This window comes from Neopsephotus bourkii, unplaced genomic scaffold (assembly GCF_033783945.1).
Source record: "Neopsephotus bourkii isolate Nb327-2 ecotype Australia unplaced genomic scaffold, CSIRO-AGI_Nbou_v1 NB_1792, whole genome shotgun sequence".
Classification (NCBI taxonomy): domain Eukaryota; kingdom Metazoa; phylum Chordata; class Aves; order Psittaciformes; family Psittacidae; genus Neopsephotus; species Neopsephotus bourkii.
This window is the reverse complement of record NW_026902266.1, coordinates 13,341,413-13,357,191: the sequence shown is the minus strand read 5'-3', so window position 1 is coordinate 13,357,191 and position 15,779 is coordinate 13,341,413. Positions and strand designations below refer to the sequence as shown.

Here is a 15,779-nt window from a genome sequence, read left to right as displayed (position 1 = left end):
ATAGGGACTGTCTCTTACTATGTATTGGCACATTGGGTCTTTGCCTTCTTTTGGAGCTCTTAGGGAGCATTATTACAGATAATAATAAATAATTACTGTAGAGAGCTGAATCATACCCTAAAAAGAAAAAGACGGTTTTAAATTGATAATAAAGAGGGAATGACATGATCTAGAGAGAGAAGGGCTGTTAACCACCATCTCTATTCACCTCAAGAGAAGGAATAAGTGCTATCTCTTGCTCCTTATCATGGAAAATTAGATGAGAAGGAAACAAAACAGTAAAGGAAGAAGGGAAAAGGCAAAACTGATGCGGGTTTGATGCAGGTGCAAGGATGAATGATGTGGGTGCAAGGGATGGCAGGGGAGAGGCACCAAAGGTTAGAAAACAAAGTTAATCCCAAACTAGGCTGAGAACAAGGGAGAAGTCAGAAGTAATGTGTGTCCATATCCTGAGATAGGGGCATGGTACCTGACCACAAACCTCAAATTCAGGCAATGAAGATGTGAGGCTTGTATAAAAGGGAATTACAAATGTGACTGGTTAGACATGAACAGAACTTCAAATGAAGCAAAAGCCCATGCATAAGTGTTGACTGATTTAGAAATACTAATAATCCTATTCTGAGAGACAATAGGGAAGAATAAAAGAAGATGATTCAAAATGCCTGTCTTAGAAATCAATGTTATAAATTATGAGTATCAAGAAAAAGGAAATAGTCAAGGATGCAGAAAGATAGCCTTAGTTTTAAAGATTAAACGGCAGCAAGTTAGAAAATCATAAAAACACTGGGTAAGAGTCAGAAAATGGCAGTTCAAGGAGCCAGAAGTATGGTGTCATTTGGCAAGAGAGACATAAAATTAGTTATCATCTGCAAAGAAATAATGATCTGTTCTGAAATTAGCCATGAAACCAACTTGGGAAAAGGAGCAGGGAAGTAGCCATGGGAAGGGCTTGATCAATTTGAGCAATGGAAGTCAGAATAAACATTAGGTACTTATCAAAGTCGTACCAGACAGAGTAGGACCTTCAGGAGGGGGAGGAGTTATCAGCGACCAAATACAAAAAGATGTTTTACACTTAAGTCTAAACATACATAGTTTTGGAAGAATTTTTAGCCTCAGTTTAAAATAAATTAAAGGTTATTTTCATTACAGGTGGAAACGAGATTTAGTTATCAAAAAAAGAAAGATGCATCCTATTACTCATTTTTTACAAAGCATTTACCTATCATATACGATTTACCTATCACGTACAATGCTGGCTGAAGATCAAGTATCACAACTCCTTGCATATGATTAGTGTTTGCTATCAAAATGTAAAAACAACCCAACCCCAAACCAAAAAACAAACCCCAAAAAAACAGTGATTTTCCCCCAGGTATAATCAGCTAATAGGACACTGGAACTGGTGTTTGATCTGGCTACAGGGAATGTTAGACGTGGAGTAGTGGAAGAATTAATACCTCGCATTCAGTACACAATCAAGTCTTTTTAAAGGAGAGTATAAATGGAAGAATTACCTGAAATGGGAGCTGTGACTGATGGCTGTATAGGATAGGCCTGCTGAACGAATGGCTTTACGCTGGAATAAAGAGTTACATAAAAATCATACACCATGCCATCCACAGTAAACTCCATTAGAGTCACATTGTATAAGAAAATACATGATTAATGACCTTTACCCACAAACATATATATCTCTTCCTTGCATAGCGTATTTAACAGACAGTAAAAAGGCAAGAGAGAGAGAGGAGGAGGGGGAGAATTACACCCAACATCTTAAAGCGAGGAGTTCATCTGCACTCAGTCACGCAGCAGGAAACCTGACCCACCCGTTGCAAGTGTGCAGCAGACATGGATGACGATTGTTTTGACTCCTAATAAATCCAGAGGACATTAAACTACAGGGGCACAAAGACTTCCATGGGCTTCAAAGGAATAATGTAAGGAGAAGCTGAAAAATAAGGCTGGGAAACACTGCTCCAGAGATCACCTCAAGGCAGAAAACTTAACACCTGACAGAGTGGCAAAGGCTTCCTTCTCCACATGGTGCTGCTACCATCATGCCAAAGGGTAGTAACCCCACTAATGGGCCTCATGCAGCCATCTCCTGCCCTGCAGAAAAGCATGTGCCCCCTGCCTCCAGTACTGCTTATACATTTAAAACAGGGTGGAAGTATATGTGCTGGAAACTTATCCACAGACAAAACCTAACCAACTGCTTCCCTGGTATTATCATCACATGTCAGCATGGAATGGGAGAAAAAGAAGCATGCCCGTTAGGTATTCAGCTGCAGCTTTGAAATCTAAGATCCCTTCTAACCTTCTGAATGTGAGTTCAGATCACTGTAAAGGTTCTTCCTTTCCCTACAACTATCTTTTCCTCCTCTTTGGAAAAATTTGCTAGCTCTTGCCTCATTGCTATCCCCTGGCAGTGAAGTGCACAAGCCAGCCCCACGCTGCAAATAGAAGGATATTTTAATTTTCAGACTTACTCTTGTGAGGATCCAGGCTGCCCTGTTTGAATCATACCCGGCCAAAACTGGAAGAGGAAAAACAAACAAACAGACCCACAATTGTTTTCTTTGTTGAAAGACTTTGGCTATTTCTGAACAAGCATGATTCCTTTTGCAAACACAAGTGAAAAGTATTAATCCATTCATTCAGCCTTAATTTTCTACTGCACATTGTTAGAGAATACAGGGAGTTTTTGGGACTCAGCTAACAACTTACCCCAGGTGCCCCAGGAAATGTAGGACGGGGAATTCCTGGCAGGCCCAGCTTGTTGTGAATAGCAGTAGCTGAGACTATCTGAGCTGATGACATTGCTGCCATGTGCTGGAGTGCTTTGTCCTTTGCTGTCTGATCCTTTAATATGACAATTACATGGAGTCTTAAAACATTTGGCACAACAAATGATGTTAAATAACTGCAGCTACAAGCACATAACTAAAAACTTAAAAAGCCACACAGAAAATGCAAAAATAGCAAACCATGCAGGAAAAAAAAAAAATACAGCACAGAGGCTAACACTCAAACTACCTGAAGGCAAAACCTCCTCTCAGACATGCATGGTGGACCTGAATTCTCAGTCTGCTCTGCCAACAAGCAGAAAGCTCTGGGAGAGCAAACTATTGCCTGCCCACTTGTTTATCTGGGCAAATTCTGCTGATTTTAAATCAGGCTGAACTAAACACAGAATGCTGGTAAGGCTCTGCCTGCAGGACAGGGAGCACCGAGACTGGCGCTCTGTCATTTAGATCTAAGAGAAGTTTGCCTTTTGTATTACACTGTAAAATGAGAACACAGAACTGCGACTGACTCGCAACGACAGATCTTTCTTCATGCTTACGGATTTAGAAACATTTTGGATTCCGTTTTACAACAAGTATTTTAAATGATATATCACAAAAATGTAATTAATATTTTAAACCTCCAATTGTGGAATTTTACTAGTTTACAGTGTTCCCAAAGAAAACAATCAGCTATGAAACTTCTGCTGTTTTCAAGCATACAGAAACAATTTTAGGAGAAGATGAGTTGTTATCGATTACTTGTTTTAGAGCAGCACTTGGAGTCCTAGACACTGCCAAATACATGTGATCACAGAATAGAAAAGGAAATCCTCTTAATGCGACAGTGTTAACTAAGTGGATATCTTAGGTCAGGTAAAATAAGTAAACAACAGACTGTCACTATGTGGTAAAGTGGGGCTCCTCATCCAGAACTACTGTATTAATAAGTGCTAATATTTAAGTATGTGGCTTAGAATGAAGGAACACAAGCAGTATTAGGCAAGGATTTTGTTTGTTTGTTTGTTTGTTTTCTTGTTTTATTTTACAAGCAAAGTAGCAAGCATGCTGGCAAGAGATGCATGCTCTTATATATGATATATGACTTTGCACATATGCTCCCTCTAAAGCTTGTTTATAGTAGTACTATAGGTGAGCAGTTTCTTCCTTTGAATAGCTCCTTTAGAAACAGCACAGGCTGAAAGTACAGGAAAAGCTAGCCAAAAATTCTGCCAAGCACAGCTAAGGTACATAATACTTGGTTTAGTTAAAATACTTACCATGCTTGTTACCTGGATACAACAACAAACAGTTTATTAAAATGCTTGTGTAGAAGAGCAGACTCTTAGCAAAATATGAACAAAATAGCAAGAGACAAAAGGAAGAGCGTTTTGCTCAACATCCAATATTAGCTTTAAACAAATGCATTATTTTCACCTAGGGACTGATTCATTAAAAGGAAAACAAATAAAAAGGATTAGAAACCCCTAACAACACTGGGGAGAAATAACACCACCTCCCTCTGTGACAGCTGCAGAGAGAGAGTGAAGGGGGTTTTTGCTGAGCTTGTTTCCCTAAGCCGTTGCAAGGAGCCCCTGTGGGATGCAGCCCGGGAGAGCGGCAGGTGGAGCAGGGGAGTAGCTGCTCCAGCACAGTCCCCCTCTGCACTGCGCAGGATGTGAGCCTGAAGTGCAACCCGCTGCCTGCAGAAGCATTAACACCTGCGGACTCACCCGCGCTGCCTCCAGCACAGCGGCACCGGGCACTGCTTTATGACCTGCCTCATGGGGACTGCCTCGCCGCAGATGACAGTGCACCGACAAAGCAGCTTCTCCCCTGTGGCTGTGCGGTGGGCAGGGGGACACATTACCCATCAACGCACGAACAAAACTTGGTTTCTCCAACTTGTAGCTTTCCCGTATAAACACAACCAGTTCGTTGGGTAAGAGCTGGAAGTCAGCTCTGGCTCTGCCAGCTATGGGCACTTACCACTGCCCCGGGTGTATTTGGGAGGTTTGTGCATGGCACGTTATACTGGCTGCCTTTGGGTGCCTGCAGATCACTGGGCTATAAAATACTTTGGTGGGTGTGAAGTGGCACTGTCCTGACATTCACACAGCTATCCAGAAAGCCAACACCTCTGCTCTCCTGCATAGTGAGAAGGACCATCCACCATGAAAACATGAACATGAGGAGTTGTCCTTAAGCAACACTAGAGGACTTTTGTTCTTCTTCCCCCTTTCTTTTTTTAGGTGAGCTGGCTTGGAAATGCCAAACCGTGCAAGTCTCACCTGCAGTTTACTGAATCATGACAAAACTGAACATAAAGAGGACCAATATGCTGTGCTTGGAATGTATGATTCAAGAGATGTGTGCCTTTGGGTTCTAATAACCTCCAAAACTGAGTGCTGCTTTCATGACTACCTTGTTTCTCCAGACCTGTTGTGGCACTACAGCCTCCCCTCCTGCACTGCCTCCTGACTTCAGCCAGCCATGCCAGTGCCACCAAAGGAAAGCCCAGCTCCTGTGCTCCTGTCATGTTCCCAGACTCATACTGTTCTGTTGATATAATGGCTGCTATTAGGTGGCTCTAAACTAAAGAAGAACAGGAAAATAAAAGCTTTGTTAGGGATATAAAAGCCCACACCTGGGAGTTGCATGAGCCCAGCGTAAATGATATGTCTATGGCATAGTTCATCTTGCCTCACTTCAGGCATCTGAAGTCTCCAATCTAAGGCAGCTGGCTAACCCCCTGCTATTGCTAGTGCAGTAAGCACGTACTGGAGGAGGAGACAAACTATTTCTTGCTTACCAGGTATCAAAACCAACGAGTGTGTTACTTTCTGTAATGTTATCCCTGTCCAAGGACTAGAACAGGAACCTGAGCACGCCATGGCAACCATTAGGGCAGGTAAATCCCCGATTAACTAAGGAAAAATGAACTATGGAAAAATTTCCCAAAACTTACACTTCCTTCAAGAAGACCCGTTGTGCTCACAGAAGGAGGGACACTGAGACTGTCCTGTGGAGCTCTCAGCTGCCATTGGCACTGAGCCTGATGATCCAGAGTTTTAGGAAAAGGGACTGGGATTTTTGGAGGCAGAAAACATCTTTTGCTTCATGACATGAGAAAGGATGTGCCTTCCTTCTTGCCAACTGCTGCTTTCACCCTAGAATGTTCTGCATTTTGCGGTGGCTATTCATCTCATCCACTTTGACCAATTACATTAGCAGGAGGATAGAGAGAAAGCAAAAGTGTTTGGGATGCCAGCTCAGAAATACAGCCCTTCCAGCTGGGCTAGTCTTGAGGAATTTCAACAACTCCTACAAAGTTTCTCAATGGTGGCAATCTACCAGCTCCACCGGACACCAACAGCCTCAGGCCAACACACATCAACAGGAAGTTTCACCTTTTGTAGACTTAGGAACCTCTCCATGGTTGGAAGATCCTTTTTTTTTCAAAATAACTGCATCTTTACATTCAAACATGAAAGAAATGCAATTCAAAATCAAATAGAAATACATAGGAGGCCCTGACTTCCACTGCCAAAAGAGTACCTTTTGCTGCAGGAACATTTTGGAGAGCTGCAAGGTGGTGGCCTGTGCTTGTATAATCAGGCAGACTTCATAGTCTTCAAAAACAAATGGGAAAACCACATTTTAAAGCTGTTTATTTAAACTGAAATACTAGCTTGTCTGCCACTTAAAAACCCAAGTATATGTTGGAGGTTTTTTATGCTGTAATGGAGAATGCTTGTAACCAGGAGGAAATGAGTCTTTCTACCTATCACTGCAATACAGCCACTTCTGGGATGAAACTTGGTAACTGATTAATAACACACAATGGTATTACATCACAGTTTAGGCAGCTAGAGAAGTCATATATCCAATTAAAACGGCAGGGGTAATTTAAACAGGCAGATTACGGTAATTACCCAGATTGGAATTTTGCCAGGACAAATGGGTTAACACCCCTACTCTAAACAGGAACGTTGTGGGATTTTTAATGACTGCAAATAGTTAAGACTTTGGTTTCCTGTCTTGTCCAAGACAAAAGGGTTTGGTTTTGCTCTCACTTGTGCTGCTATGTCAAGCTGGAATAAATACTTTTGGGTCAATGAGGTTTACACTGCTGTATGTAAAATAAAGAGTTTGGCCCAGGGTGATGCACAGTCCCATGCTGAGGTTCGGCAGAGGCCTGAGGGGACACTATCTCCTACTGAATCACTAAATGCTGCTGGAGCTTAACGTATTCCTTGGATAGGTCCCATCTGGCCCTGGCCTGGCTTGACCCTACTTTATTTATGAGGTCTGAAGGGATTGCTGCTGCCCAGGAATGACACTGTTGTCGGTAACAGACTGCACTCTTAGACTGCTGCCTTCTCTTTTAGAAGGGGAAGGGAAGGCAGCAGTCCTTCTGTACTGTGGTACATAATTAGTAATGAACATTACTGAAGTAGATTTAGAGTACAATGAGTGGAAATCTGGTCTAGTTCCACTAAACCCCTAAAATGCCACCACTGTAATGGAGATCAGGATCTGCCTCACGTTTTAGCCAACTGCTTCTGGCTGCAGTTGCAAGCACTTTGTTTTTGGAAGAGTGGAAGTGCTAAGAATCTAATGCAAGGAGACTATATAACTTTTAATGAATCAGGCCCTTGAGGTTTACTTTTCACCCATTAGTTTTGAAATGCAAAATACAGAGCTATATTAGATAATCATAATTCCCCAGCATCATCCAATTATTAATCTTAATATCTATAAAAGCCCCACATGAAACAAGAGTTCTACATGACAAGCACAAAAGCATTTGTGCTTGACTTTCTTTTAATCCAACATAAACAGATGAATAATTCAATCAGTTCAAACAAGTTCTACAGCAAAAAATAAAAACTATTGTCCTGGAATGATAAATGGGGCTTTGAATACCATGTTATCTATGGCTTTGGGAGAAAAAAATCAGAGTATGAGGAAAAGTAAGCAAAACAGAACACAGTATTAATTCAAGAAACCCTAATACCCATACTAATATTTAAAATACAAAACTTTTCTTGTAAGGAAAAATAAAATAATAATAATAATAAAAAGACATAAGAGAAGAAACAACAGTTTGCTTACAAAATGGATATTACAGTAATGCTAACACATAAACCAGGTTCCTAATAAGCAATTTTGCAGATGTTATTTCTGCTCAGATCTCGTACTGATTCAAATAAACTTTGCAATAATTAGCTGTAGCTCAAAAAAGATAAACAAATCACGACAATATACAATTGTTCTGGACAAAAGATAGAGAGCACTTCAGTGTTTCTAGCCCTGATCTCCAATTTGCTTATTATTAGAGAAGACAGGAGTAAATACAAAAGCTGGCTATTTCAGCCAGGCAATCGCTAATGCCAAGAAGAGAATGTGCATTCAAAGCTGTCCCAACTTGCTGCCTAATGAGTAGCAATTAATCCATCTTATTGTATTTCAAAATGCTGAAGACTCCATTCACATCAAAGGGAATATTTCAAGGCTTTTATCATTGTTCATTTAAAAAGTATAGAGCTATCTTTAGCATTTTATAATTGACAACAATATTTTCTTTTTATCCCTCAATGCAGAATGTAGAATAATGGATTTTAAACATGTAATACATATGAACTGGAGGTATTTTAATGTTTCTTTTTGTCTGTGTCTAATTAATCTTGCACTGTGAAAAAATATCTGAAATGGAAGTCTAAGATAGATGTATAACCTGCTGTGAAGACCTTTACTCTCTATTTATGCTCAGCTTCCAATCCATCTTTTCTCCTGAATGGACAGAGGTGACTTTGGCTCCCTGAGAGTGCAAAGATTGGAAATGTTGCAACCTAACACTATGGACTGGTGTATTTGACACAGAAACACATTAGAGTGTAAAAATTCTGCTTTGCTTCTTCCAGCCTCTGCATGAAAGGAAATGCCATGAAGAGGAGCCGCCTTTCAGATCTGTCTCCAAGGACAGCTTTATCTCAGCTTCTCCATTTTCATGAGATGAAATTCCTCTAACTTCAGGAAGATTTTAATAGATTAAAATCTCTAAAACAGGTGTGTTTTCCTGAAATAAGGAAAAAAAAAGAAAAAGTACAACATCCCTGGAAGGGCTTATGGGACATTCTCTACTGGTGGTCTTGAAACGTTGCAATAGCATTTACAGGCAAATCTTCACTTTCTTGCAGGCTACGGATCCGTTCATCCAGAGTGACTGCAGGCATCAAAGAAAACAGACTTTGTTGGACCATGCAGACTTTATGGCATGCAGGTGAGATTTCAATCTACTAGGTAAGCTTCAGTAATATTCTATCTAATAGAATATTTCAGATAGCTCTGAAATCCTTCCATCCATCTGGGTTTTGCAGAAGAAAACACAAGAAGATTCACCCAAGTACTCCTCTTGCCATGAGCAGGATTCAGACCAAGGCAAAAGAGAAAGATCTCTTGGTATCAAATAAACTCAGCAGATACTTGGGGAACAAGAGTAATTGTTATACTCTTCCTCAGACTAAGAGACCAGGAACATAAGGATCCGTCAACAGGACAGATTGGCCGCATCCCAAAAGATTGGTAAGAAAAGGCATTATGAAGAAAACCACCAGCAACAGATGTCAGATGGGGGACAGGAGCCTCCATGCCATACCCCTGCTATCCTCAAGACTCTGCCTGTGATTAGCTCAGCTAAAGCACCACTGGCACACAAGGAGCAATCAGCTTCTCTGCAATACCTGACCTCAGGAATGCATGGGAGGTGCGCAGGGAGGATGTCTGGTGGCAAAGAGAAAGAAACATGGGAGATGTCCTCAGGTCAGAGCTGACTGAACATATAGCTGTGAAGTGGTATGAAGGATCTCTTCATTAACCTACAGAATGCTTGCAACTCACACTGTAGGTAGGGAACTGGACATCAGATGCATGGGTTTTTTTTAAGTAGCAACTGCTCCCCTGTATGCCACCAATCACAGCTTTTAGAGAGTAATTGCAAGTGTCAGCTCATTGTTAAAAGGAGGAGATTGGCCTGGGTTGGAAGCAGTGCTTCCCTTGGGTATCTTCCTGTTGGTCATCCCTTCAAGAGGAAGCATTTCTGGACTGCACCCCCTCCAGAAAAATTAGGCTCTATCATCTTCCTGAGGAGGTTGATGTGGGAGTCCAGGCTGCTGCCAAAATGACCCCCGCTGAAACAGTTGGCACTCATAGATGTTTTCACCTTGTCTTCCTTTCACATCAGTGATATCCCTGTCAGACAGTTTTCAAAGGACACTGGCCCATACAGATGTTTAAATACAGAAATAACAAGAAAACCAGGCAAGAACACTAACAAAATATCTGGAGGAATGATGTTCCATCTCAGGTCCAAATTCAGCAGCTTTTCCCACTTCCAGGGAGTAACTGCAGCTCTCCAGCAGAAAAAGTGAGGGCTCTCTTTCTCATAAAGGCAGCTCCCTTACAGCACCTTCTTGCATCAAAGTTTCATCTCTTCTGTGGGGGGATAATGAGGTCTGTGGGATGCTGCAATTTCTCTGGAAGGGTCCTGTTCAAGAGGGCAGATGTCATGCCATGGCACCTCATTCATTAAGAACGGCAAGAAAAGGAAGAGGGAGATGGATGGGGAAAGACTGGCTCCCCTGCCCTTTCTGGTCACCCCTCAGGTTGGGGTCCATGGAGGAGTCACCAAGGCTGTGACAGGGCTCCTGGGGAGCTAAGTCCTGAGGTCAGAATGAGTACCTGGGCAGGAGCAGGGGCAGGAGGAGCTGGTAACTGGCCAGCAAGACAAGTTGGGGAAGGGCTGGGACAGCTGTTGCCATCAGTGATGCCTGGAAGGTGGCAAGGCCAGAGGCTGACAAACCTTGTCACCAGTGTGTACTCCATCCTCACCGTGTAGTTGTAGAGTCGAATCAAATGCCCCCACAGAATATGAGGGGTGTGGAGATGGGAGACTCTTCCTGAAGCAATTAATTCATTGCACCAAAACAGCAGCTCCCCGCTGATGGGTGTGAAGAGGAAGCAAGGTCTGAAGCCCTTACGAAGTGTTTTGTTACCCTAATAGATCTTTCCTTCTTGAGGTGACTCCTTAAAATGAAAAAATCCCTCTTTACTGCAAATGGCATTGAGGCTAGAGGTCTCCAATACTATTAGGGTTTAGCTAACTTCTTTTTTCTTTGGAAAGCTTCAACAAAAATCAGATAGCAGGTGCAGTATTTAAATATTTTTTTTTGCTTTGTAAGCATCTTCATATTTTAAGCTGTTTTGGACATCCAGAAAGGAAAATATTTTAGAACTGTAAGTCCAATACTTCTGTTAGGCTCCTAGGCCTGGTTTTTGGTATTAAAGTGGGCTTCCTGATTTGCGTAGCCTTGAGTGCTCACCAGTCCTATAGAACTCTCTGAGAGCTGCTGGTGCTGAGCACCTCTGAAAGTAAGGCCACCTATTTACTTAATTTTAGGCATCAAGAATTGACAACTTAAGCTTAAAATGCCACATATCTCTGTATTATTGCACCCCTGGTTAAAAAGCAGTATGTTTAAGTTGTCTTAGTTGTTCTATACGAACCCCAACTGCTCAGCCAGTGCAGCTAAAAAGCCAGCCACCAACAGCCATACAAGCTTGCCAGCATGCTGCCCACTGCGGATGAAAAACCCAGTGCTTCTGTCAAGGAGGCCTGTTACAAAGCCAGGCTGTTATTTGTACGCTGCAGTTCCAGGATCCTGGTAAGCATCTGCAGTGCTCACCGCTTAGTATTGTGAAATTACTTTCTGAAATATTTTGCTTTTAAGCTAGAACAAAAACGTGACTTGTTCTCATCTTTGGGGGAGGAGTGTGGGGAATCGACAAAAAAGAAAAAGGGAGGGAAGTAAAAGATTTACAAGTTCCTTTGCTTGCTATTAAAAAGGGGAAAAAATCAACAGCAAAATCTGCAAAACCCCCTCTTTTACTTTGAAATAATGTGAAAACAAAACAAAAAAGGTCCCAGAATCTCCGCTGGAAATCTTGAAAAAAACAAGCAATCCAAGAAACCCCTATTAAGCATTTCCAAGAGTTTCTTTTTAGCCTTAGAATATATTTTTCTTTCCGGAAAGCAGGGAAAACAGGGACATGTACAATTCATCATGTCAGATTAAGCAAACATACTTAATATTCCCTGAACAGGACTCTGACTAAGGCTCTCCAAAGATTAAATGTCAATATTTTACTTAAAAAAAAGTAATTTCAGGGAATCTTGTAAATAGCACGTAACTGGAGGTGATACTAGATTATACTCTAGGAACACCTTACAGTTTGAGCAATCTTGATGAGCTGTGCTCTCTGGCACTTGGAATAAACAATCTATTTTAAGTATTCTTGATAGCATTTCAAAAGCACAGACAAAAAACATTTGGGAATGGAAAACAATTACCCCAATTCCCCCTCTGGAAAAAGCAAAAAAGAAAAAGTGCCTACACGACTGTATAAAACCCCCATGTATTTAAATACACTTCTAGCACTCAACTGTTAAAAATAGAAATGAAATAGACTAATAGGTTAAAAATCAGGTTTAGGTGCTGAGCTGTTACAAAGAGTAGTGCACTTTGCATTTGGACAGTGTTAAAACAATGTTTGTAATGTGGATGCTAGTGCAGAAACTGGAGATTAAACACAAAGAGACGCAGACAGCTACCACATGCAGGAAAACGAGGTTACAGGCACAGCAGCACCAGGCGCTCACCCATCACCGCGGGGAGGAGGAAGGGACAGGCATAGCAACCACAAGCCCAAAAGCAGAAAAGCGCATACCTTCAGCTTGGAATGAAAATCACGAGATTTCCTTCTGGCAAGAACCTGAATGTGACTAGACACCTGCAGGGTAGGGGAAGGGAGGAAACAAAGGAAAAGCCTGTAACCATGGAGATGAAAAGCCCCCTACAACTGGGCAAGCCAAACGTACCTTAATGGCGGCTTGAATTTCTCGAACTTTCTTTCTTGCTAAGACCTGTATGTGACTAGACACCTACATTGTTCAGGTTTATAGGGGGAAAAAAACAACAAACAAAAGAAAAACAAAAAGCAAATCAAATTTAAAACGTCTACTTAAAAAAAAAAAAAAAACAAACCAAACCAAACCAAAAAGAACCCACAAAACTTTTCTGAAGAGAGGAAGTTATTTGCATCTTCAGTAAGCTCTGCTGTTAAAGATACCACATTCCCAGCCAGATACCAAGCTCTTAGCACCGAGGCTTAACAATACAGGTCATCACTGCAATGACTTGATTAAGGGGAAAAAAAGAGTAAAAAAACCCCAAAGCATACTCCACCAGGTTGTGCATTCAGCTACGAGATAGAAGACAGTTCACAGTTGGAAACAGCCCATGTGCTTTGGTACCAATCCCATCCATGGTCAGGCTCTGCAATTTCATGCAGGGAGCTCACAGGATTTCTACCCCCTCTGCAGGGGATGCAGATGCCCTCTCTGACAATTTGCCACTAGGCTTGAGACATAGCTTGGCACCAAGAAGTTTTATTCATTATTTATTGTGTTCTGCAGCTCCAGTGAGGAGCCTCAGGCTGTATTTTGACCCCACTTGAAATGCTTTTAAATTCTGGTACAAATGATAAAATATTGACACAACATAGGTCCCTGAACCTGTGCTGGCTTCCTTAGTAACCTCAGCATCAAGTCTGCCCACAAAACACACATGTGAATGGGGACCAGTAACTGACATCAGCTTGAATGATGTCCAGGTTTGTCTCATTATCATTACATCTTGGTAATAAACCTATGTAAACCCAGTCCTGCACAAGACCAGTTATTGGCCATTGCCTCGTGTTTTCTGTGCAGCTAAGGGTCTGGACCCAAATTCACATTTCTGATTACTCAGACACATACTGAAATCCATTCTATTGATGACAAGGGTTTAATGATGCTTCTGCAAGCATTGCCCAGCAGCAGTCAGCATCCTACAGCCCTGTGTGTGAAGGTTTAAAACCTGCAGTGATGGTAACAACTGCTAAAGAGAAATCTCTTACTCTTGTTTGACCCAAGGCATACCATATCAGATGTTGCATATTTTTCCTAAGTTAGTTATAGGTCCTGTCTGGGAAAGAATAAAGCAAAAGAAAAGGAGAAACAAAGCTTGATTTCCTCCCTCTAGAAGGATATTCCATGACAATAGGAACAAAAAGCCTGTATTTTTAGTAGGGAAACAAACAGTAATGCATAAATGAACACAGCCCCTCAAGGCCACCTTCAGACTTCTTCAGGAAGCAGCACAGGAAACGGTTTGCAGTAATTCAGTTATACTATTGCTTACTAAGCAATAATGTAGTCAAACATGTAGATGAAGTTTTCACACATTCATTTCTTTTGCTTTCAGTAGGATATTAGTGGTGTTAAAGGTTAAACAAGAAGCACAATCGTTACATTTAATTGCTCAGTCGAAACTCAAAAGTAATGACAATCAAACTTTTCTAAATGCTTGATCTAAAGTGATTTATGAATTGCTATGGAGGGTTGTACAAGTATGGAGGCAGAACATATGTAAGCCACCACAGCCTCCTTGGATTCACCACAGCTCTACCAGCACATGCTGGCCAAGAATTTAGCCCCAAGGTCTGCAATTTGACTCATGATGCAACTTTAATATCCCAGCGTAACTCCTGACTCTTGGAGCTCGCATGGGCATAGCAGGGCAGAACTTGGGAATTTGTCTTTTGCCTCAGATTTCTTTGCCAATCTTTAGTTTGCTCCTTCTCCACTTGCTGCAGTTTCTTTCCTTTCTTGTAATTTTTTCATCCCTGGTACATATGTTTTCTTCCTGACTGACAAAGGATACCACCCAGGGCAAAATATCACTCAGTTCAAAGTGCTTTAAATCTGAGCGCTGGCAGCTGGCCACCTTTGTGTGTGCCGACTCAGCATCACCTTTTCCTGTACTACAAAACACATAGAGCATGCAAGTGTATGAGCCTCTGCCTTCCCCTTTGTCACGTATATGGATGGGGAGAAGGGGAATTTTGCACCTGACATTAGAGAAAGCGATGGGACTCTGCGATTTGCGAAGCATTTTAAACAGTGTAAAGGTTTAGTAACCACTGCATGAACTACACGGAGTGTGTGCCTTCTGTGAGGCTGCTGATCACCGGGGATATTATAAAGGATTTAGTTGTATAAGTTAATGGTTATGTAATAATCATCTCAGAAAAAACCCTTATGACTGGTTAGAGGTTTATTCTGACTCTTTGATGAATGAAATCTTACGGCGGTCACAGACCAGGAGCCTGAAGGCTCTTAGGGGATTTTTTTGTGTTATTTTTTCATCCTGTAGCAAGTACTGCCCATGAGCTGAGAGCATGATTATGATCAGCCCTGCTAGATAGTTTTTTATTTATTTACCTCTCATATCCAGGGATCATAACCTCTATTATACAGGCAAATTATCTGGACTTCTATAAGTTACATTATTCACCATCTTAAAATAACCATGATATTCTGCAATTGTCCTTATAAAGAAATAAGGCACAATGCTTCATGCTTCTGCTTCAATTTCTGTCATTTTTCCCCCAAATACAGGGGATAATAGCTTCATGTATACATAGGTTAATAAAAAAAATCATCCTCAAATCACCACTGAAATGATGTGCAACATAAAGAAACCATAGTTTTAAATATTTTCTAAACAACATGTATTTAATCTGAACAGTGAAGTCAATACATCATCTCATCAGAGCTGAAGCACAAACAGCCACTGCAGCCAGAAATGCCATGTTTTGTCATTCACTGACATGCATACTTCCCCACTGGGTTATTTTACCTGCTTCCTGGTCCGTGTCTTCCCTGTTCTAAGTTTGATGTATCTGGCTATCAATTCATTCCTACCTGAAACAGAAAAATTCATGATAAGGGACAAGCAGCTTCACATACATAAACACCATCAAAACACCACATTTAAACACGAGCTCCATGCATATGTGGCTTATGTTTTCTCACACCTACTC

At 41.4% G+C, this 15,779-nt stretch overlaps 1 protein-coding gene across 10 annotated transcripts in view; it reads right to left on the bottom strand.

Moving 5' to 3' along the window:
• Positions 1-15,779, bottom strand: part of TEAD1 (TEA domain transcription factor 1) — a 162,687-nt gene that overhangs the window by 30,839 nt on the left and 116,069 nt on the right. For 3 of the 10 annotated variants that reach the window (XM_061380368.1, XM_061380370.1, XM_061380369.1), the window contains exons 3-9: positions 15,596-15,660; positions 12,733-12,795; positions 12,582-12,644; positions 4,073-4,084; positions 2,734-2,868; positions 2,496-2,542; positions 1,521-1,582 (exon numbers count right to left, since the gene is read on the bottom strand). In XM_061380368.1, coding sequence (XP_061236352.1) covers positions 1,521-1,582; positions 2,496-2,542; positions 2,734-2,868; positions 4,073-4,084; positions 12,582-12,644; positions 12,733-12,795; positions 15,596-15,660 — 447 coding nt within the window. The remainder of the gene's footprint in view (positions 1-1,520; positions 1,583-2,495; positions 2,543-2,733; positions 2,869-4,072; positions 4,085-12,581; positions 12,645-12,732; positions 12,796-15,595; positions 15,661-15,779) is intronic. The other 7 variants (XM_061380371.1, XM_061380373.1, XM_061380372.1 and 4 more) reach the window with 7 other exon arrangements.